Source organism: Anser cygnoides, chromosome 4 (genome assembly GCF_040182565.1).
Source record: "Anser cygnoides isolate HZ-2024a breed goose chromosome 4, Taihu_goose_T2T_genome, whole genome shotgun sequence".
In the NCBI taxonomy this organism is placed as follows: domain Eukaryota; kingdom Metazoa; phylum Chordata; class Aves; order Anseriformes; family Anatidae; genus Anser; species Anser cygnoides.
This window is the reverse complement of record NC_089876.1, coordinates 70,868,758-70,892,611: the sequence shown is the minus strand read 5'-3', so window position 1 is coordinate 70,892,611 and position 23,854 is coordinate 70,868,758. Positions and strand designations below refer to the sequence as shown.

The window sequence follows — 23,854 nt, the reverse complement described above, 5'->3', positions numbered from 1 at the left end:
CTGGTTTACTTGATATATATTTGCAGGCATCTATATAAATAGAATCATTAATACAATAAGCAATTGTATTTCCTGTTTCACTCTAAATTTCATAGGTCTGGTCATCACGGCAACTTTTGTCTCCTTATGTTGTGCTTGAGTCCCCAAGATTCAGACTTGGACACAATCTGCTCTGAAATCTCATCAGATCATAAACAAGAAGAATTGTTTAGTAAAAATTATGCAATTAGTCAGCCAGTCTTACTTGTTTTCTTAATATGAGTTTGATGTGTATACCGTGTGTCACTGGTGTACTTTTGAAAAATATAATACCATTGGGTTATATTCAAATACTTGTTCCTACCACATAAATAAAAATACCAACGCATCTTTAATCAATGAGTTAAAATATTCAGGAAATGGAAAAAGCGATGGCACACATATTTTTCAATTTTAATTGCTATGATACAATGCAATCAGCTGATTTGCCTTCTTAAAATGAAGTAGCATTTGACCTAGAATTAGGATCATCAGCTGAGATTTTCTTTGGTACACGCAGTACTTGCAAATCAGGTTTTTGTGCACACAGTGCGGACAGCTTAAGTGCCCAGCTAATCATGTGCACCAGTACGTATCTTCCTTGAGTGCATGAAATCATTTCATTAGTTAACACTAAACAACAGGGAAGGAAAATGAAAAATACAAGCAATAGCATCATAAAATCATCAATTTGACATACTAGTGTTTCATCCAATGTGCAGCAGATATCATCTACCATCTGTGCGGGGACTGCTTGAAAAACGCCACTGCCTTGTTAGGAGATGTAATCTTATTTATTCACTGTCTTATTAATTTTACTGAAAAAGAAATTGGACCTTGACTATAAGAAGAATGAATATCTAAACTGATAGTTAATTGTTAATCACTCTTATATCATAACCCAACTCAAAAATAATTTCTATTTCACAGAACTATGCTATGAGGGAGATGGTACACCGAACACATATATACTCATTGCATTGAAGAACTGAGCTTTTTCTCTGGCTTTGGAAGAATCAGAGAGAAGCTATGGTATTTCACTGTGTCTGGAACATGTGAGATGCCAGCCCAGAGGTGAGGGTGAAAAAAAGGCTCTATATGGCTACCAAAACAAAAAAAAAAAAACAAAAAATCAACAAAAAAAAGAAATTGACTTGCCCAGGTCTATTCTATTGACTTGCCCAGGTCTATTGCACTGTAATGCTCCTCCTTCTTTCAGTTGGTATGGATTTCTAAATGGAAGACAATGAATTTTATTCTTCACTTGCTTAGGAAAATATTAGAGGATGCTACACAGCTTCTCACAAATCGGTGCTAAATGCTTGACCAAGTGTTCAGGAAAAGCAGCTTTGTTACTGCGTGCGTATGCACAACCACTGCATTTGTGGGAACAGCATGGTCTGCACACGTGCCCAGACAAACAGCTGCACAGCGCTTGTGCACAGAATCTCTCCTTTCTCTGTTCAGTTATATCAACATCATATGCAGCACAACTGTGCACATGTGGGTTGTTGTTCTGAAAATGTGATCCCTTCAGACACAAATGGAAAGCATAAATCCTACTGATGGACATCTGCATCAAATCCAATGTAGCATCTTTGTTGCTGTCTCATTCATGTTAAGTTTTGGAAGACAAGTATCACAAGATGTATATAACAAAGCATAGGAAATATGATGCCAGGAAAAAATATCCTCTCTAGTCTTATGTATGACATATCGATGAAAAGCACATTTCAGGGTAGCTGAAGAAGATAAAAACAAAGTAATATTTTCTCTAGTCTCTTCTGATTTCCTTTTAGTTATTTATATTCTGTCATGTTTCAAAATATTCAGAGACCAATAATGCAGGTTCAATGGGAATCTAAGGCCCAGTACAGCACCTACATTTGGCAGCTACTGGATAAATAATTGTTCAATGGATTTACTCTGCATCTACATGAGGTACGCAAGCTTAGCAGAGCTAGGCCTAGCAATATTCTAGCTGAATGAACCGAGAGATAAAACATGGACCTGTAAAAAAATAAAATACAGCAAGAGCATAATAAAAATTAAAAAAAAAAGCTACAGAATGACTATAATATGATGCAGATTAAATCAAAACCACAATCACATAATGTACATAAAACTTGTCACGGCACGTTAGAAACACCTCATAGCTTAAAAATTTTATTGAGTAGTAATAACTAAAATGTGCTGAAAGTGGTACAGAATGTGTGCAAAATAACTTGTGAAAGGAGACAACACAATTTGATGTAGTGTCTGTCAAAATGTATGCAAAACCCTACCGGAACAGAAGAAACTCATCAGGCCTAGGAGTCCTAGAATGGAGTTCAAAGCAAACCTTCTGCCAGTTTCTCTGGTTTTGGATGTAATTTGTCTCCATTCAGCTAGGAATGGATCTGGATGTTATGTACCAAAATACTAACGTAACTCTTGCTCTTATGAGATTTCCCTTTCATGGCTTGGTTCATGAGGTCTGGAACAGTCAAGTCAGCTTCCGAATCAGTGGGTGTAAATACAGAGTTGTGTTTTACCTACTCCCTTCCATTAAACTTCTTGTTGATTTTGCAAAAACACAATCACAGCTGATAATGTGGGGAGACTCTACACCAATGAATGAGAGGGCATATTTAGAAGTACAGTTCTCAAAATCAAGATGATTATTGGCATCTTTGGAAAGACAAAAGAATACCTTGAATATTTTCCACAACTTTTGTCATTCCGAAACATATGTTATATATTATTTTAGCCAGAATTTTGGTATGAGCTCTTCTGATTTACTTTTGTGTATGTGTACTTTGATTCCCTTCCGTGATCTCATATCATGTTCTATTTTTTTTGTTTTCCTGTTCTCTGTTGTGTTCCATCTGCTGCTCACTTTGTTAAATCCAAAATGATTTAATATTCAAGCTAATCAAGAATAACATGCTGTTTAAAGAAAACCATCTCCTTCATTTAGCTTCCAGCACAACTATAGCATAAGCCAAGACATTCAGTTTAATAACAGAATCATCTGAAGGACTGAGAGCATTTTGCAGACGTTCATTAACTGATGCTCACATTTCCTTGCATTCCCACCTTTATTGCTCATACCTGTCCAATGTGTACCGACATTATTGTGTGTTTTTTCCAGGCTATGCTGTGAATTGCAACATTTAGACATGTTCCTTAGCAACATTAGGGACTCAAGGAGAGATTCATATAACAATTTGCATGTAAAGACAGCACTTGGGCAAAATTGTAGCATTTGAAGCCAAAATTTTGGTTGTTAAAATACTGTGGCTTATAAGCACCTACTTTTTTTCATTCCAAATTCTGCTTTTGAACAAGCACTATTTGTGTGCATCTCCTCTATCAGGGATGAACAGACTGGTGTTTTTTCATACCAATGTTCAGTTCAGAATGGTGATGGGGTACCAGTGTCTCCCCAGTGCATACTTGAAACACCACATAAACCACAATGATGCTCAGGACTCCTGGCATGCATGCAACAAAATTCAGAGGCTTTCAGATTTGGATGTCATCTTCTGTCCACCTGCAGTGTAGGAAGCTAGCCCACACTCCTTCCCCATGCTGCAAGACACAGATTATATTTTTCAGTGTCTTGCAAGAGGTCACAAATTCAGACTGGTTTGGACCAAAGCATGCTGCAGTACCTTGGATCAAGCACAAGAAAGATGATCCAGCCATCCATCTCCTATTCAAAGGAATACCCAGGAACTGCAGCTAGCACTGGTGGAAGATTGATAATTGATGAGAGATTTTGAGTTTTCTTGGGAATTTGTATCACTGACTGTAGCACAAGACTTGGGAAGGTGACGCATCCTAGATTTCTTTACTCACAGGTTGAGAATTCTTGCTAGAAATGTATTACAGGGAAATCCCATCTTGAGGTCAGAGTGATAAAACAAAGAAAGCTTCTGCTCTGTGATTTATGTTATGACCAGAACCCCTTGGTACTTACAGACTTGTATAATACCAGCTGCTTATCTACTGTTTTTTTATTACAGACGCATTGTATTTTCCAGCCATCTTGATGCATTCCGTTATTTATCCCCTTCCTTGTGTTATATTCAGCAGGGAATGGGGTCTGTTTTATTTGATTAACTAGCAATTCTGCAAAAAACAGCCACAAACACCAATCAAGTCCCATGCAGCAGGAAAGCTTTAGAGCCAGGAATGGTAAACAGCTCTCTCCTGCCATTGCAATCCCAGCGAGGGAGCTGTGCTGTCTATCTAGATCGGGCATTTTATGCAAACTGATAGAAGAATGAAATGTGATTACAGCCTGGATAAAATGCTTCTTAAAACACTCCACATGGCACTTTAATCCTCTCCTCCCATATCTTGGCTATTAAAAAGATGCTGATTTATTGCAGCCACATTTTCAGACTGGACAACTGCTGCCTAATTCAAATACAGAGAGACATAAACTGCTTGCTGGCAATTTGACTGAAGAGAATAAAATGGTAAAAATGGTGGAAACAACAATTATCATTACTCTTTAGCCCAAGGAAAGATTCTGCTTATTTAACAGAAAAATTTAGCTTTGCTCTCAGTTGACACACTTTAAGAAAGCCAGCTTACCTACCTAGCATACTTTCCTCAATGCCATGCTGTTACTTCTAAATTTTTAACTTGCTGGCTGGAAAGTTCACTCCATGTAGATTTAGTTCCAAGAAAAGCACTCAGAAAATGTCTCCTTAGTTACTTGAATCAGGTCAGAAAGAGACATTAGCGGGAGGCATCATACTATATGTTACAGAAAAACCATAGCCATGCACAACCTGCAGGAACTGGAAATGCTGTTGATTCGATAAGAGCTCCTCTGCACACCCCCCAAAGCAGTTCAGAGAGATGATGGCTTGATAGGCAGCCCCGTAATACCCTTCTGGGCTACTCCCAGCCCCATCCACAGCCAATATGCACAGCCACAGAGCACACAGAGTGTCCCAGTTTTCTTCAAAACATTTTCAGAAACCTGCACAGATGTTAGGAAGAAAACTGCGCGAAACTTCTGGCTCTGCTGGATGGGATTTGAAACCCCCTGAAATATTTACTGGGCATTGAAGTGGTGGGTTTGCATTTCGTATCGCTCTAAAGGAGGCATATGGAATAAGGCTAGAGAGCAACAAACGTGCAGGAGCTGCTGATCACATCCCAGCCCCAGACTTTTAGTGCAGCCTGACAGCCTCACCACTGGAGACTTTATGCTTACTGCAGTTGTCCATTAAAGAAACAACCCCTTACATCCCAAACTCCAAATTTTATCTGCACAAGTACGATTTAAGCACACAGAAGCTAATTGTATTTGGCACTCTGCTTTGTAGGCCACCAATATTCTTGTGCAACATCCACTCAGTCTGAACCACGAGATCTGAAATTTCCTCTTTCCCCACACTCCCCACTTAAGCACAACACAACCATTTTTTTTTTTCCTCAATAGATGGACAAATTCCAACAAAATGGAGTTTTACCAGAAAATTTCCCACTATCTCTAATCTGATGACTGAGGACTACATCAAAAAGCAGCCAGCAGCAAAGTCTGCACAGTTTTCTAGCCTTCCAGACCAGATGTTTTAAGATTGGTCCTTAGAGACCTCTCTGACTCTACAACCTGTACTTGCATTTAAATGCACACAGGTATTTAGGAGCATAAACCTGCAGTTTTCAACATGGGTACATCATTTGGAGAAACACAAAGAATTTTGGGTTCCTCTTTTATACTTGAAAAATTAGATTTTTCAGCGCTTTATTTTTCTAGATGTTATCTTAAACCACACTGGAGTTCTTCCTTCCTCCTGTTTTGAGACTAAGGTGATCTTAAGGGCAATCTGATTTAACTAAATTTTCTGATACTTAGATATTTGATTCTTATACACGTTAGAGACCTAGGTTGATTTTATTAAGTATTCTGTTGCTGCTTTTTAGTTTCAAATTTAATTTTCCTTACTGTCCTTATTATTTCACTAGCATTTCATGGCCTACCAATCTGTTTATTAAGGTATTGACTTATTTAAGGGTGTTAGTCTAAAATTTGCTGTCAGAGGAGCTCCAGGTACTCCCTGAGCTCTCCTCTTTAGCTTTTCTATTACATCTATAAGACTATTAGAATTGAAAAATTCTGAACGATTTCATGAGGGACTATTGAATGGCTTAAAGCGGAAACTTGCTATGAATGTACCTTCTGCAGTGCATTTATTTGCTGGTCTATGGAATAGATTTTTTTGGGGGTGGTGGTAGTAACAAGTTATTTTACAAAAATTATATAAATCTGTTAAGTCAAGCTTTTTTTATAAACAAATGCTACAGCAGCTCCACAAATACGAATTAAGATCTTTGTTACCTCTTATATTTCTCTCACCATTTTAGTCTTGCAGCTTCACAGACCCAGATATGCTTTAAAGCTGGAATATATAGCACTTTTTATATATTCTGTTCTCATTACTTCTATTCATGGCTTTTTTTCAGTTGCATATATCCTTTAAACAACCTTACACTCAATCCCATCATTTGCATTTGTTAATACATCAAAATGTAGTTGCGTATTATTAGAATATGTTAATACATAAAAATGATAGCTGGAAACATTTAAGTGAGAAAGCGAATACATTACCAAGTTCCGTGCCTGAAGCAAGAGTGTGCTCTCCTGTCTCCATCTATTGATCATTAGTCAGAGCCTGCATTTCCCCTGATCTGTGCGTGATATGTCCCCAGTGCAGCCCACCATACTGTGAGCCTGCAGCTGGCTTCAAAGTGACAGCCAGGGTTTTGGAAAGCTTTGTCTGATGGAGAATTGAAAGTCTCAGAATTCATTGTAGAGATAAACAGTGAGACAGTGTAAGCGGATGGAGATAGCAAAAGAGATGTATGACTGCGTACAGAGAGGTGAGGTGGGGAAAGAAGAAAGGCTCAGAGAGCTGGGAAAAAGTTGGAGGAGCTGGGATCCAAACAAAAAGGATGGAGGATCAAAAAGCTGAAAAAAGAAAAAAGAAAAAGTGAGAGGGAGGGAACAAAGCGAAGCGGGAATTCAAAAGGGAAAGAGAGAGCTGAGGTTGCTGGAGCTGCGTAGGAGTCTGTGTAGTCCCCAGACACCCTCGGTATGGTGGTATTACTCATCTCCATGAACTTGGAAATGGTACAGAACCTCAGTAGGAAAAGCACTAAGTTAATGGAGATAAAATGGAGAAATAAGAGCTCACAGGACCAGAAAAATAGGTGCCTAATACCTTTCATGTCACCTGTAGCTAAATGAGAGCGCACCAGATACCAAGCTACTCTTCTCTTTCAGGCACTTTGTAGAATTTTTCTTAGGATAACTAAATTCCAAAACAAGGAATAAGGGCACAGCCATGTCTCTCTGCTGTGGAAAGGGAGGTGAACCACAGAGATGGTTCAGCATGGGAGCAATGGTGCTAACGTCGCCTCTACATGAGTGAGGACAGGAGGAAACAGCAATGGAAGTGATACAATCCACATTTCTTTTTCTCCCTGAAACAGTAATTTTTGATGGATCTTTTCCAAAAATGATTTAGAAAAAGGGATATAGAAGTGCGTCTGGGCACAAAAGAAAATACGTTGTTGATTAAACTGCCCAAATTCAAATCTTTTTGTCACCTTCACACAGAAAAATGGCTAAAAAAGAAAAAAAAAAAAAAGATCTGAAGAAACAACAGAAAATGCTTCAAGGAGAACATTCTACTCATCTTGAACTTTGCTGCCTTACAGGTTCTGCACAGAAACAGCACACATTTGATATGGTAAGACTGGGAAAAAGTATTTTAGGAGCTTGTATCTTCCATCAGGAGTCTCTCTTGTTTAATAAAAAGCAATCTCATAGGCCTAAATGATTACAGGACTTGTAATACCACATTCATTCCAATTCCTGCTACATCAAAATAAATAACCACTTGCCAAAGGGGAATGACGTGCAAGTGGCACATTAAGTTTCTGGAGACAATGGGTGCTAATACAGTAGAACTGCAAGAGTGGAGATCAAAGTCACCCTGCAGAAATAAAACCTGAGATAACGGATGTGCTACTCAAAAATCCAAAGAAGGGTATGTTCCACCACAAAAATCCAAAGAAGGGTATGTCCCACCACAGGCTGCTGACACACAAGTTGAGATTCACTTCTCTGGCACAGCTTGCTCATGCCTCTACAGTTTTCAGTCATTTAAAGCTGTTGGTCATATATTTTTTTTTTTTTGTGAGATATTGCCATAGATGGAAGAGCATAAGAAGATAGTACATACAATTTTAGTAACTGCATGAGAAGTAGATTTGTGGGTTAGAAAATGTAACAAAAGTTTATCATCTAGCAAATCTAGATGATAAACTATCTATCTATCTATCTATCTATCATCTCCCTGCATTGGTTTGTTATTATATACTGCCGTTGTGCTTTTATTGTAAGATGCCATATCAGGACCAAGGTCTCTCTAACATCTACGCCCAAATGACAACTGATACCCTAACTAACAAAACTGCCCCCTCAGTACTCGTCTGCCACAAAGAGTGTTCATCTCCTGAACCCTTCTTGGGCTCTGCAGCTGATAAACAGAAGGTAGAATATCATCTTGTTTTGCTTTCAATTGAGAGAGTAACATCCAGCAAAACTTCCATTCTGCCACAAATATATCTACAAAGACATCTCCTGTTTTGCACACTTTACTAACACCTATATTTTACTCATGAGACAGTTCATAACAGCACCCAGGAGAGCTGTTTTTCTTTCAGACCTCTCCTGTGCTATGCATACTAAATGCACTTATCACATAGTTAACGCTCAGAAAACTTTTCCTTTCATGGAATATGACAGCAGCATTGCTGAGTTAGACCCAGATATGCCCAAATTTAGCTACTTTCCTAGGTGTAGCTAAGGTAGGGGTGTTTTCCTTCTCTGTTTATGCCACCCTTTCTAACAGGTGCCTCCCTAGTACTGAGCATGGCCAGATGAGAAAATTTCAGCAACAAGTAAAGTTAGGAATAAAATCTCCTTAAGCATTATCCTGACATGCTCACACTCAATCTTTACAACCATGGACTGCAACTGCACTCTTTTCTTAAACTATTTCCTAATTGTAAGTTTTCTTACTCATTGTTCATTCCATTCCAAAATTTCCCATCCCCTACAAATCCCAGTTTCAGGAGGGCGCTCAGCATTTGTACAACTGATCACCAGCCAGTGCAAATGAAAGCAGCACTCATATTACTTGGAGAGAAATTTGAAGTCTCTCATATATGATGCTCAGTACTGCAGTGCTCAGATGTGACACAGCCACAGAAACACTTCTACTGAGCTGGTCTCCTACTATTGGGGATGCACTCTGTGTGTTTCTCTCATGACACCATCCTAATTAGTCCACTTCTAAACAAGAGAAACCTCAAGTGAAATCTCTACCAAGAAAGGTTTGTTGGTGGAGACAAAGGTTCCTCTCTGTGTTTGTCATATGAAAAGATGACTACAGGGACAGAAACGCACTAAGGCAAGAAGTACTTAGCTTTATATTTGGCCATTAGGATGAAGCATGAGAACCCGTCCCATCTCATGCTCATTCCTCAAAGGGCTGTCAGCCATCCTGCCTCCAGCTGAAAAGTCTGGTCTCAGTTCTCTGCAGAATGCAAGTCTACAGGATTCAAGCAAAATTAGTTCCACAGGGTATATTTTGCCATTTCTTATTTTTTATTGCCTTTTCTAGTTGTGAAACATGATTTTACTATGATAGCTTCTGTACAAAATAAGTCACCAAGAAAAATAGTTTCATAGTTTAGGCACTCCCAACCACTCTCTAGAGAAGGAAATTGTCTACAGTAGCTAGGAATGAAAGTTGGGCACCTAAATTAGGCGCCTCAAGTTATACATGGTGGGAGTATTGTTGTTGTAGCCATGACAGTTTAAGAATCTAAGTGAAGCAATGTTTTAAGAGAGAATTACCTTTAAATAGAAGAAAGGATATAACTGGTGGTGGGATGCCTAAATGACCTGGCTTTCAGGCAAACAAGCCTTGTCTGAAAACAAGCAGAAAACTTCAAGATTAGTAAAATATTTCTGAGATGAATGTAATTATGTTAATCAATGAGACAATCCAAGAGAAAAATGGAGCTGGCAACAATGAAGCTGGAGAAAATGAAAGAGAGAATAAGGACCAATTGCTCAGTCAAATATTTTCCCTCTCCCCTATCTTTTCATTGTATTAGACTGTTACAAACTTTAGCTCTTATGCTCTTCTGAAGTTAGCCTGTAGCTTTACTTTGGGGATAAGGACTCAAAGGTCAGACACAGTTTGTTTTCTGAGAAGTACTCTTCCTCTAGTAATGGGCATGTTCATGAACTTGGTTGATTGTGGGCTACAGCAGTTATTTGGTTTTACCCAATTCATATCTGTGATGGTATTTAGATCACTAAATAATGAATTCCTCTTTCCCTTCTTATTGGCAATTATAAAGTAAGCCAAATAAAGGGAAAGAACATAAAGCAAAAACAAAACAGGGTGGCTCAGTTGATGGGTAGTGATCGTAGTACACCAGAGACCAAGCTGTCAAGGTTTTTGTTAGTGCAATAATAAAGGAGAATGTTAATGAGTTTGAAGAAGTTAAGATGAATGTCTGGAAGGAAAACTTCATACCTTACAGAAGAGCCCTTGGAGAGTGCATACAGATGCTTGCTTGAAAGAGAAAAGAGTTGCACTGGAAACTTACATCGATGATTTTCAATTCAGAAATGAGAAAACTACAGGCAGTTTCAGAATCAGCCATGAAGGTCAGCCATGAAGGGCCTTGAAACATTTTTTTTTGGGGGGGGGGGAGGGTTGGGGTGGCATGTAGGAGCACTTTAAGTAGAATTTAATGCAGTAAGAGAGTTTTGTAAAGTTCAGAGAAAACAATGCTAAAAGCTGCTATAGTAATGGACAAGGTTGTATGGCTAAATCATAGACATGTTATATGAAGGGTGAATTCATAAAATTTAGACACACAAAAGTTAAGACAAAACATAAGCTAATAATGCCACTAGATTATAAGCTTAAGCAAGAGAAAGCCACAAGAAAGAACATGGAAAGTAAAACTGGGGGGAAGATGTAGAGTTAGCTAGTCTAGGTTTTAGCTATGTTGAACTAAATTAGTGGTGATACATCCATGAAAAAATATTAGAAGAAAAAAAACTAATTTCAGATACAAAGAGCTCAGTTTCAACTGGGAGAAACAGAACTGCAAGTTATCTGCATGGATTCACTAGCTGAATATCTTTGGACAGAAGTCAACAGCAACTTGGATGGCATTTCAGTGAGAGCAAAAGGTTGAAGGTACATTCAGGAGCACGTAGGATGAAACAGAAGATGAACTCAGATAAAATTTTCAGGAAACTTTGGAGATAAAAAGAATATGGCAATGACCGGCTTGGTTGTTGGATGAACACGTGTGTGCAGATCCATTTCTTGATACGCAGGCTGACTCAAATTTTGACTCAAGTTTTTATTGGAATAAAGCCAAACCGTATGAAATAAGAACTTTTCACAGGTGTTCTACTCAAGATAAAAACCCCTCTAGAAAGTTAAAGTTGGATCAAACTTTGGAATATGTTTTGGAGCATTCATGAGGGACAGCAAGCCTTTTGTTGAGCCTACCTTAAATTCTGAGAAAATGAGGCAACAGGAAAACTGTTTTAGATTTTTATTTTTAAACTACATGCGGAATCTTCCTACTGCTCTGTTAACTGTCACAGCTCAGTTATTAAACACCCAAAGCACACTAACCCCTAGGTTAATGCAGATAACTATTAGCCTTTTGATGATGCCTGAAGGTAACACTACATTGCATTTGCAGTGTTTTCTGGTCCAGTGTTTAGGAATCTAATTTTTTTCACTGCTGCTAGTTTGCTTAAGCCCTAGATATGGGAGCAAAGATATACAGGATTGTAGAAAAAAAATCTTTCTTCAGGCTGGTTATTCTTTAGGCTCAAGCAAACTGGAGCCAAGTTGTGGTAAGGCTATTAGAAATGTGCTTTGCAATGAAATATACTCCACTCTCACCACCACAAACTGACATGTGGACAGACTATGAGACTTCAAATATTACAGTGCCAGTGGATCAGGCATTCCTTCTGACATTATTAGCCACGCATCACTGGTAAATCAGGCTCAGACTTTGTGTTGAGACTTGCTTTCCAGGAAAAGGATGCTATATGACAAATAAGACAGAGCCGGACTATCCATGACAATTTGAAATGAGGCACGTGGGTTTGGTACCCCCAGGCACCTGTCAGCTCCAAGCCATGGACCAAGCAGAAGGTAATTGAAAAATAGATAAATTTTACCTTCAGTTGTGAGGCGCAACAAAGTCTTAAGGGTACTCCTGAAACTTATGACTAGTGGAGTAGCACATCCATCCAGTAGAACATCCCATCTGTGCAAGAAGTGTCACCTCCAGAGGCAGAGGGGAACCAACAGTGTAGCTGATCCCATTTTTAGAGAATTAAGATATACGGGGGACTGGTGTGCAGTCATGGTATTTCTACACGCTCTTGCCTTTTTTGCTTCCTATCCCTTCCTCAGCCACTGTCAAACTACTGCACCACAGTACAGATCCAATGTCCAAAACCTCTGCTTTGTTATTTCCTGGTTTTGGTGTCTTTTTATTGGCTAGCTCCATTGTTAGAAATGTCCATAACAAAGATGCATGGACTTGAAAATATTAGCTAGGTCTTTTTGTGGTGTAATGAGTATATCTGCCATCAGAATGACAATTCCAATGGCAAGTTCATGAGTAAATCTGTTTAATTACCTAATTCAGGAGTTTTCTGGTTCATCAATAGAAATCTCCATGCCATTGCCTTTGCAAATTAAGAAGAACCACATCTAGTTATTGCTACTTTGTTCTAGCACAGAGCCGCAAATCATTAATACCCATTTCTTCACCAGACAAATCACCTTAGCAAAGCTTTTGTTATGGCCTATTCACAGGTATTTTAAACAATAATATTATTACTAGAGCAGTATTCTCAGGAAGGTAAAACTGCCGTCCAGGGAAAATGAACAGGCTCAGCAATTGCTCACATGCTTTCACTGTGGGTAAAATGACAAGAAAATCAAAATTTCAAGACCAAATTTCCTTTGATACTGTGGTGAGGGTTGAAGAGGAATTATTAATGCTCTGAAATTGAGAGGGTAAAAGGAGTTTCTTTTATTGCACCATCCAAAAACATTAATTCACCTGACAGTCATTATCAAGTTTCCTACCAGCTAAATATTTTGCACTTGAAGTTAAACAGACAAGAGGTTTCAAATGCATTTTGATTCTGCCTATGCAGCCTGGGAAAGAAATTTTCTACTTTGTACCACTGAGAAAAATGTAGATGCTGTAGGCTACAGTATCATGTTCAGAGGAAGGAGGTGGGTAGGATAGGGCATTAGGCGCTATTATACTCTAAGGAAGAAAGAGCAGACAGGGGCACAATGGAAGCACTTCATTGTATTTTAAATGGGAATAGTTCCGAGGATAGGAAAGCCTGTGGTGCTTGTAAAGGATTAAGCAGGGTAATGTGCCTTTTAAGAAGACATAAAAAGGTATGTAATGTGATATGTTTAAGCCTAAATGATTTTTCTTGGAGTCCTCAATGAATGTTTAAGCAGGCATGACTTAGGCCTCTGTAAATCCTCCCTGAATAAATAACTTCCGCAAAAATAGAGACTCCTTTGACAGAATGAGATGCATATTTCATAACCTATGCAAAAAAAAAGGGAAATCAATTTGAGATACACGAAACACTTATGAATAATAAAGAAAAAATGAGATAAAAGTGAATATTCTCTGGAATAATCCAAGCATATATAGGAATACAGACACCTTCTCATCCGTTTCGATTTGACAAAGCAGGAGGACAAACAACTGAATTCTTCCCTTGCTTTGATACAGATCTTAAAATGCTTTTTGTTGTCTTTTGAAAAAGACAATAAGCTGTAAAAGTTTCTAAAGCGCCTGCGCTCTTCCAGCTGTCTCCTGTTTGAGGTATTTAAAACTCGGCTGTCTTTTCAGGGTAAATCCACCCAGCTGCTCTCTAACCAGATGTGATGCTGTAAACTGCTGTTCACGTGGATGCTCAGCAATACATATTCACCTGATTTACAAGACAAGGACCAATACATATCAAACCCCAGAAACTTAAAACGGCATGATCTTCCCATCCTTTTTTCCTGCCAGCCTTGCCCTCCCACCAGGAAAAACAAGTCAAAGACATAGACATCCCGATGCAAAATGTGACAATGCAATCATTGTCATTTGGCTGCATTGTGTTCCCACTTGCACAGGTGAGATTCCCCATGAAGTCCCAGGTACAGCAAATGCACTGTCCTGCTGAGCAAGCAGGATTGTATGCCGAGTAAATCAGCATTTGATGCAACTCCCCCTCCCCCTGTTTATAGATAAATTCATATTAAATCACTACTTTCCTCCAAATACAAAGAATACAGTTTTCAGAACAGAAGCAAGACAAAACTGCAGGATTTTAAGATAAAAAAAATGCTTGGCTAAGCCTTTTCCACATCACAAAGCCTGCCTGCTTGCCTAACCAAGTCATTTTGTGATGTCTACTCGCAAACCCTGTTCATCTCGGAGTGGGTGCAGCAGGGCCTGGATAAACTGCTGTTTAGTGACGCTTTAGCACTGGTTAATAGTAGAAACAAAACAAAGCACAAACGGAGACCTGTGGGCTTATCTTGTCCAGGGTTATAATCTGGTTGCGTTAATGGCTCTGTTGTGGCTTGTTAGAGACATTCAAGGCCCTGAAGGGTTTTATGAAGTTTATAAATAGGCAGAGGGGACCTGTGAATTTACTCTAAAATGTTTGCATTTTTTTGGAAGGTATTTCACATAGATTACAATCCCCGACTTTTATCAATTATCCTTTTTAAAGGGTGCCACCTGTGGGAGCAGTCAAACACTGGAAAAGGCTTCCCAGAGAGGTGGTTGATGCCCCATGCCTGTCAGTGTTTAAGAGACATTCGAATAATGTCTTTGATAATATGCTTTAAATTGTGGTTAGCCCTGAAGTGGTCAGCCAGTTGGATTAGATGATCTTTGAAGGTCCCTTCCAACTGATCTATTCTATTCTAATTTTCCTTGCCTAAGAGTAGTTTTTAACATCACATTCATCTTCCAGCTGAAGAAGAAGAGTCTTAAGTGACTCTTGAAAGGCACAGCTTCTTTCCTTTTTTTTTTTTTTTTTTTTTTAAATCAACAGACCTTTCTTCCTGAGCAGGCAATCTCCCAAAAGCTTCCACGTGAACAGAAATTGGCAGATAACCTTTTTCTGTGTTATTTCTTCCTGTAAGGCAAAAGAAGGGGAGAAACTGCAACTGCATAGGTGGGTGTGTATGTTCACTGGAACCAGGACCTCTGATATTTTAAAATTGGAGGGCGGCTATCTTGCTCACGTTACAACTTGGTTATTTTATGCCACCATTTGCAAGTGCTTGTTCCTGGGAACTGGAGGCATGGGAGTCAGATAGAACCCAGATAGTTTTGTTTTTGTAAGTTTTAAGACAGAAACTGCAATGTTTTCAGGAACTAGGTATCAAAGACTACAATCTGGAATTACTTGCCAGCATGATACACTGGTTGCTTTTTTCAACTAAAAGCAATTAGTCAAAACTGTTGACTGTGTTGACTGTTGAGTTTGATGCGCTGTTTTCTGATTCTCTCTTAGTATATCTTGGAAAGGCAAACCAGAAGGCGATGGGTTTTTTTTTTTTTTTTAATATATACATATATATATACAAAAGGCAAAAACTAGCTTTATCAGACCCTTGCAAACAGAGCTAAAATATATTTTCTCAAAAAAAAGCAATTTCCTCTAGCCAATAAATCTTCAGACTGTCTTTTTTTCCCTTGCTTTTTCAGCTTATGAATTTTCTAAAAGGGTTTCAAAAGTGCAGCTCCCCAGGGCCTTCCTTGCCTGTTCATTCATGCCATTTTGTCCTTCAGAGGAGAAAATATGATCTCAGTTATACAGAGGGTGGATTAGTGATTGTTAAAATTCCAAACAATCTTTATTTTGTTTTCCTTTTATTATCAAGACATAACCAGTGGCTTCACGACTCTTTTTAACAAAGCCTTTTCTCTTATGTGTTTGTATCTGGTGTCAAACACCAGAAATTACAGGTTTCCCTGGCAAATGGATTTCAGTGCACACAAAACACAGAGTTTGCCCCCATTTTTAGAATTCTTTAAACCAAGCTTTAGACAACACACAACTCTATGGATATTTGCTCTAACTGTCACATTTTTGAGTTTAAAATCAATCTGCAAAATATTGTATTTAAAACTGAATGTGAAGGTACAATGGTAGAGATAAAGTTTGTATTTAATCACCCACTAACTATTATTCACTCATACTGAACCATTTCATAGACTGTTTCTTATAAAAGCTGTAGCTCTCAATCACAAACAAGGGAGGGAAACATTGCACTTAAAAATGTCCCTGCAAAAACTGACTCTTGCTTTCAAATTATTTTCCCTCTGTTAAACTCATTACAAAAGTGGCTATGTCTCTTTAAAGACAGATCATCTTTTCCTGCCTACCTCTCTTGAAACATACATGATTCAGAGCTACAACTGAAAGCCAAGGTTTTCAGTTCTGGGAGCCTACAAAATAAGTTAATCAATGTCTTGTCCTGAAAGTGCTTTAAGCTTTGTACAGTATATTGCCATGTCTTTTGGTATTAGAAGTCCAGTGATCCTATTCCCATTTTGCATCCTGACAAATGCATTAAACTCTTATACCTATAAATCCTTTTCAGAGCAAGCACTCTAGGTACTTACATTTTAAAATGTAGTTGAAAAAACAAGCTGAGAAGTCCCAGTCCTCTGTGCTGATGCAATGGGCTTGCAGAAGCTGGTACTAGGCATGATCATTATCTGGGTGCAAATGCATCCCTTACAGTCAAAAGCAACAACTAAGCAAATCTGGTGTTACCACAGAGAGTCTCAATGGGAAGAAAAAGTAAGTCATAGCAATACCTTTTGAATGCCTGCAGTCGACTCCAAGACGTTGTTCTCTGAGCCGTTACTTCTGTTAATCATCCGCCACATTTGGGAATACATGCTGTCCCTCTCAAAAGGATTCATCCCTTTCACTCGAACGTGCTCATAGACTGCGGAGTCCAAGACAGTGCCATAAGGAATATCTGTCTGCCTTGAGAGATCCTGGAGAGACCTTAATTGTTGGTGAAGAAAAGAGACACAGGAGACTTGAAGCCACATTTTCAAGAGGAAGGAGCTGCAGGCAAGCAAAGGGCAACATACAGGAAGATGGCTGTCAAGCCAATTTCATTTGTTGTTCTTTTTTTCTCTGTTTTGTTTTGTTTTAAAAGACAAAGTGAGACTGAAAAAAATGTTTTTATGATTTAAGACACAAGGAGGAACATGAAGTGAAAAGATGGGGTGGAAAAATGAAAACGGGTGAAAAGAGAAAAAGCAGAAGGAGCAAGAGGATCCTGTCAAATGCTGAGAGCTCCTATGAGCTGGGGCAAAGGAGAGAAGGGAGTGTTGCAGTCCCTCCAGCAATTCCAGTCCCTCCACTGCAAATTAAATTGTCTTAACAACAGAACTCACTGAAAACAGCCCAAAGCACCAGGGCTCAGTATTTGTCTGGGCTACCAGCTTACATGGTGAAGAGCAGCTTTTGGGCATCATTCCAATACTGAACTGTGCACCCATCACACACAGGAGGTTGCATCCTACACCATTTTCAGGATGATTTCTGTTACGGTTTCACAAACTGCCTGTGCATTATGGTCCATGTTACTCTGTCCAATAAATTTATTCTACTTTGCATATTATATAGTCTTATTCTTTCCCTATAAACAGGAACAAATTAACCAGTTCAGAAGTTTCTAAAGTGTCCCAAGTACAGCTTTGTCAACCCTGTTTTGGCCTTAAAAATACATATTTTTATAGTCTTTTAAGTCTCCTTATGTCCTGGCCTTTATTTTCCTGTCCTATAGAACTGCTGTCTCATACATTTGTTTCTTTAATGGAATTCATTAAAGTTTCAAAATAACTACTGCAATATGTCTACTGCCTAAAACCCATTACAGCTTTCCTGGCACAAATTAACTTTGTATAAACTGCACGAATCTAGTGGATGACACCTAAGGACAAATCAAGGGGCTGAGCGCTGTCTAAAAGCAGGCAATAGCAAATTGAAAAAGCTCATTGCAGCTGCAGAAAATGTAAACTCAACTGTAGGAAATTCATCAAATTCCATGTTGCATTTTTGAAACATGTAAATTTAAAGGCTAGTAAAAATGACCTTACATGGGGAAAAAAGGTGAATTCTTTGATGCTTCAGAGATGACACTGAAGAAAACAGATCTTGAAGGATATGTATGCCACTGAACACAACAGAAAGTGAGAAACAAAGTAAGAAATCAGTAGAGCTCAATGGCAAGGGTTTAGAGGTTCACTGAGTCAAACAGAAATCCTTTGAAGTTCAGACATATGGACCTAGAAAAATATTGTACAAGAACTAAATTCTAAGCAGATAATATATAGCAAATATTAGGGAAGGATAAATTCAATTTTGAAGGGTAAATAACCAACAGCATTAAAAAAACACAATTCTCTCCTCTTTCTCCAACAAGATGGCATTCTTCTTCAAGAATATAAGCAGCAAGGAACTTACAAAGAATCGGTACACACAGAGGATCACCAAAGGTTAGCTGCAAGATGAAGCTCTTGCTGAAAATTAGTATATCATTCTCCAACCATAGGACTGAGACTTGCCCTTTTCTAGGAAGAAAAATGTAAGACTGCATCAGACTAAGGTATCAGGAGATACCTTACCTAAGTATTGTGGCTAATTCATAACTGAAATTTGAAAAAAAAAATCAAGCCCAGATATAAACAAGTATGAGTTCTGAAAGATTATATATGAAATGCTGATCCGTTAGCAAAAATGTGAAATTTCATTACAGCCAGTGCGTGAAAGGGAAGTGATAAATATTTTTTAAATGCTCTAGTGGTGATCAGGGGAATTACAAAAGTAAGCAACTAGGTAAAATGTCATACTCAGGTTTAATAAATTGAAATAAGGGTTGATAAATTTTAAAGATAGCCATCAGGTAGATTTCAGATAGCCGTCAGGGAAAACTATAGTCATTTTTGAAATTACTAAAAAAAACAAGGTTTCCTAAAGGTCTTCATTAAACAATATGAAGAATGTAGAATTATGGACAAGCTACAAAAGGATGACTAAGAACATAAGACCAATATAAGGACACGGACCTGTTGAAGAAAGAGAGGGCCATGAAAAAGGCCCATGAAGAAGGACCTAGAGAAGGGCTACAAAGACGATCAGAGGGCTGGAGCACCACTCCTATGAAGGCAGTCTGAGGGAGTTGGGCTTGTTCAGCCTGGAGAAGAGAAGGCTCTGAGGAGACCTTACAGAGGCCTTCCAGTACTTAAAGAGGGCCTGCAGGAAAGCTGGGGAGGGATTCTTTGTCAGGGAGTGGAGTGATAGGATAAGGGGGAATGGTTTTAAACTAAAAGAGGGAAGATTTAGATAAGATATTCAGAAGAAATTCTTGACTCTGAGGGTGGTGAGGCAGTGGAACAGGTTGCCAGAGAAGCTGTGGATGTCCCATTCCCGGACATGTTTAAGGCCAGGTTGAATGGTGCCTTGGGCAACCAGACCGAGTGCAAGGTGTCCCTGCTCATGGCAAGGGCTTGGAACTAGATGATCTTTAAGATCCCTCCCAACCCAAACCATTCTATGATTCTAGGACTTTAGGAACATTTCCAGGGCAAGTGTGGATAATATCAGGAAAGTTTGTGCTCAGCTAGATTGAAGGACGTTAAGGATAGCACCAGCAGCTTCTGCAGTACTGAAAGGCTGAACAAGGAAAGCACGGACCTGTTGAACAAATATGGGACAGCAGACACAGCTTAGGCTGAGGTGCTCAGTGCTGTGTTTGCCTCAATTCCTCACCAACAAGGTCTCTCAGTTTTCCGTGACTAGAGGCAGGCTTCAAGGAGACACTGAATGATCAGCAGTGGGTGGCCAAGTCAATCTCAACCAGCTGAGGCTGGGATTACTTGCAAGTGGTAGACTTATGGAAGTCCATGGGGCCTGAAGGGCTGCACTGAAGTGTGCTGAGAAAGCAGACCAATGTCCTTGCAAGACTTCTCGCAGTCACCTTCAAAATGTTGTCAAGATTGGAGTAGATCTCTAACCACTGGATAAAGGAGATGTCCAGGCTATATACAAAAATGATCAAAAGAACAATTCAGGGAACTAAGGCTGGTCAGCCTTGATTCAATTCCTGGACAACATCATGGAGAGAGTCCTCAGGCTGCCCAGGGAAGTGGTTGAGCCACCATCTCTGTAGGTATTTGAAAGACATGTAGATGTGGTAGTTAGAGACATGGTTTGGTGAAAGACTTGGCAGTACTAGGTTAATGGTTGGACTTGATGATGTTAGAAGTCATTTCTTTTTATGATTCTATGATTTTATGATTCTATTCAACTAAAACCATTCTGTGATTCTATGATTCTATATTTCTGAGCAAACAAAGGAGAAAAAAACAGACTGGGAACAGTCAGCATAGATTCACTAAGGGTCTGTAGAGTGAGTCAGGCCCAACCAAACAGAACACCTCCTATCATAAAATGACTGAGTTTGTGGACAAGACCAGCACAATGGATGTAACTTATGCTAAGTTCAGCAAGTTTTCAGTACTGTATCCAACAATTTCTTTGTATCTAAATTAGGCCATTAGACCTGGCTGGGTGAAAAAACAAAAGGATGAATTCCTGTTTGGATGATCAGGCTCACAAGGTAGTGGTTAATGGCTTGCATTCCACTTTGAATCCAGTTACAAGTATCACAGGGGTCTACGCTGGGAGGTATCTTTACCAACGTCCTGGAGGAGGTAAGGAGGCACCCTCTTATCAAGTTTGCAGAAGACATGACATATGGTGGGCAGACAATTTCTCAAGGACAGGGCTTCCATTCAGATTGACCTAGAAAGGCTGGAGGAACAGGCCAACAGGAACATTGTGAGATTTAGCAAGGATAAATGTGAAACCCTGCACTGTGGTAGGAATGATGCCCTTCAACAACCCAGGCTGGGATCTGACCAGCTGGGCAATACCTGTGCAGAAGGTACCTTGGTAGACAGCGTTGCGCCTTGGTGAAAATTTCTCCCTTTTTCACCATTACACTAAGTGTGGTGTAGAAGTAGGTGTATTACTATTGCATTTATAGTCTACATATCTGTCAAAAGCATCACTGATGCAAGTCACTAGATAAATACAAGTTACTATATTCACCCATTCTGTGTCACTGTAGCTGCCACCAATGTACTTCTGTATCTCCTGGCAGAGCTCAGAAGTGCAACAAACTGTCATAGGATACATATTGTAATGTCCTGCAATTGTTGTTATTTGTCATACATATTACTAGAAAAGTACACATAAAGTATTTACTGAGTCTCCAATTTCTAATGACAACACCTAGCAAAACTGCAGTCATTACTTTACAAGACTCTGTATAGCCATATAATTTCTAATGTAACAAGCAATAAAGCATTTTTCTGAAATATCATTGCTAACTGGTATATAAATGATACATTTAACTGCTGCCACAAAACAGTACAGTTAGAAACAGCACAAAAGGAAAAACAGCTCCTCTGTATATCTTGCAGCTATAAAAGCAACCTTGCTATTTTCTGACAGGCAAACCAATGCTAGACACAAGTGGTTATCCAGAATTGCACAGCAAACAGGTATGGGAGAGTTTTCGTTTTATCAGTGAGAAGCAAGTGAGAGTGCCATCACATGCAAAAGGGTCACCAGCAGAGAAATAACAAGGAGGAGAATTATGTTGATGCCTTCAGGAAAGTGCAAGGTAGCTGTCTGGCATTAACTACAGTCTGCAGGTCTTCACTGTTTGGTGTCCTATCTTAAAATGCAGGATGCCTCTCACCTGCCCCACTTTGCACCTTTGCACATTTTAGGTGCTGCTCCATGCTGGGAAAGTAATGGCAAGAAGACAAGAGTGAGAAGCGTTTAAACGCCACAGATGAACTAAACACTATCGCAAGCTGCAAACTCCAAGCTCTTGTTCACCTGACCCTATGCTGAGGAGTGAGAAAGTTTTGCAGTCTCAGAAGTGTACATGTGTGCACGCTGCTGTGTAGGCAAGTTGCTGAAATGGAAACGACCTATCACATCACTGACTACATCCCCTTACACAAACATGCCAAATAGTATAATAATATATATGACCTGCTTCAGAAACTGCTTTTTATAACCTGTAAACTTCTGGAATAGCATACACAACCTAGCAGCCAAGCTATGGCAAAAAACAAACAAACAAACAAACAAACAAAAAAAACCCACCAACAAACCTTGACAGAACTAATAACATTATTAAATCATTGAGGTTCCTTTCCAAAAGAAAGAAATTTTTCTAACTGCTTTGCCTTCAGCCTGGTTTTCAGGTTACACATTGTTCAATGTACCTTTATTCCTGGATTAAACAACTTATTCTCTGTTCAGACAGATACCTTTAGGGGAGACAGAAATCCCCAGCCTCAGTATGCCATCCCGTCTCAGCACACAGCTGCCAGACCAGACCCCAGAATAAGGAAGAAGTATTAGTTAAGTTGATGAATTCATACGGAAAATCTCTAATGCCCAAATTCTGATAGCATTATTCACTTTGGATGGGAATTTAATTTTGCAGTAGTTTTACTGATCTCAGTTGAAATACCTGCAAAGCAAAGTACTTCTGAGATGAGTATGGGTATTATAATTCCACACTTAAATAAAACCTCTCTCTTTGAATTTCTCATTTTGAAGCAGTAAGGTAATAGAAGTGTTTAAAACCAAATAAAAAGCACATAAAGTTGAAAAAATGCTATAAAATAAAATGCCTTTAACTGAGTTTGCATATAGACAAGTTCTCCTTATAGTGAAGTGACCATGCAGTGCAATACACAAGCCACAGTTCAGCTTATTTTTTGGTTATCACTCATGAAGCATTGCAGGGAAAATATTATACATGGTCTTTATGTTATTTTAATTTTTTTTTCTCATCGAAATTATTAGGATAATACAAATCTCATTGCTTATACTTAAGTCTTTATGACTAATTCTGATAAAGATTTCCTCTGCATTTTTTTTCCCTCCTAGGACACTAAGGATTAATTCAGAGGTGATATTAGGAAACTGGGCACAGTAAGCCAAGAGATTTGAATGTTGGCAGTGACAACTGTGTCAGAAACTAATAATGCTACTTGCTAGTTTGAAGATCTGGGAGAACCACAGAAAAGGAAAGGTTAAGGAACATTTTGTTTTTTTGGAGTAAGGAAATATCTACTCCAGTTACTGCATTCTTGTGTAACCCCCCTTGCAGAAAACATGTAGGCAGATGTATTAAGCTGTTTAAAGCCTTGGGGACATCTTAGCTTAAAGTGAATCATGGTTAGAAAAAACACTGTGAAAAGAATGACTAGGCAAAAGAAGCATTACAAAAGGCACGCTTTATTGCCATACTGCCATTATTTGGAGGCAGAGGTCTCACTTATCAAACAGGAGGTACTGCTTGTATCTCAGAGAACATAACGTGAACTTCTTATTTTACAAAAGACAGACTCTTTCCTGTAACATGTGCAGTCACAAATCTTAATCAAGCTTCCACATTTTTAGCAGTGGGTTAGATTTAAACGTGAAGCCACCTAACACTAGCCTTTCTCATGACAAATCCTTTGGCTTCCCCTCTGATCCCCAATTTCCCTGCAAAATTTCAGTGCCTTTGAGATGGTGGTGACATCC

General features: G+C 38.9%; 1 protein-coding gene across 2 annotated transcripts in view; it reads right to left on the bottom strand.

The window, feature by feature from the left end:
- The window catches only part of GRID2 (glutamate ionotropic receptor delta type subunit 2), an 807,057-nt gene that overhangs the window by 90,022 nt on the left and 693,181 nt on the right, over positions 1–23,854 (bottom strand). For both annotated transcript variants that reach the window (XM_066996365.1, XM_066996366.1), the window contains one exon: positions 17,032–17,227. In XM_066996365.1, the coding sequence (XP_066852466.1) occupies positions 17,032–17,227 (196 nt within the window). The remainder of the gene's footprint in view (positions 1–17,031; positions 17,228–23,854) is intronic.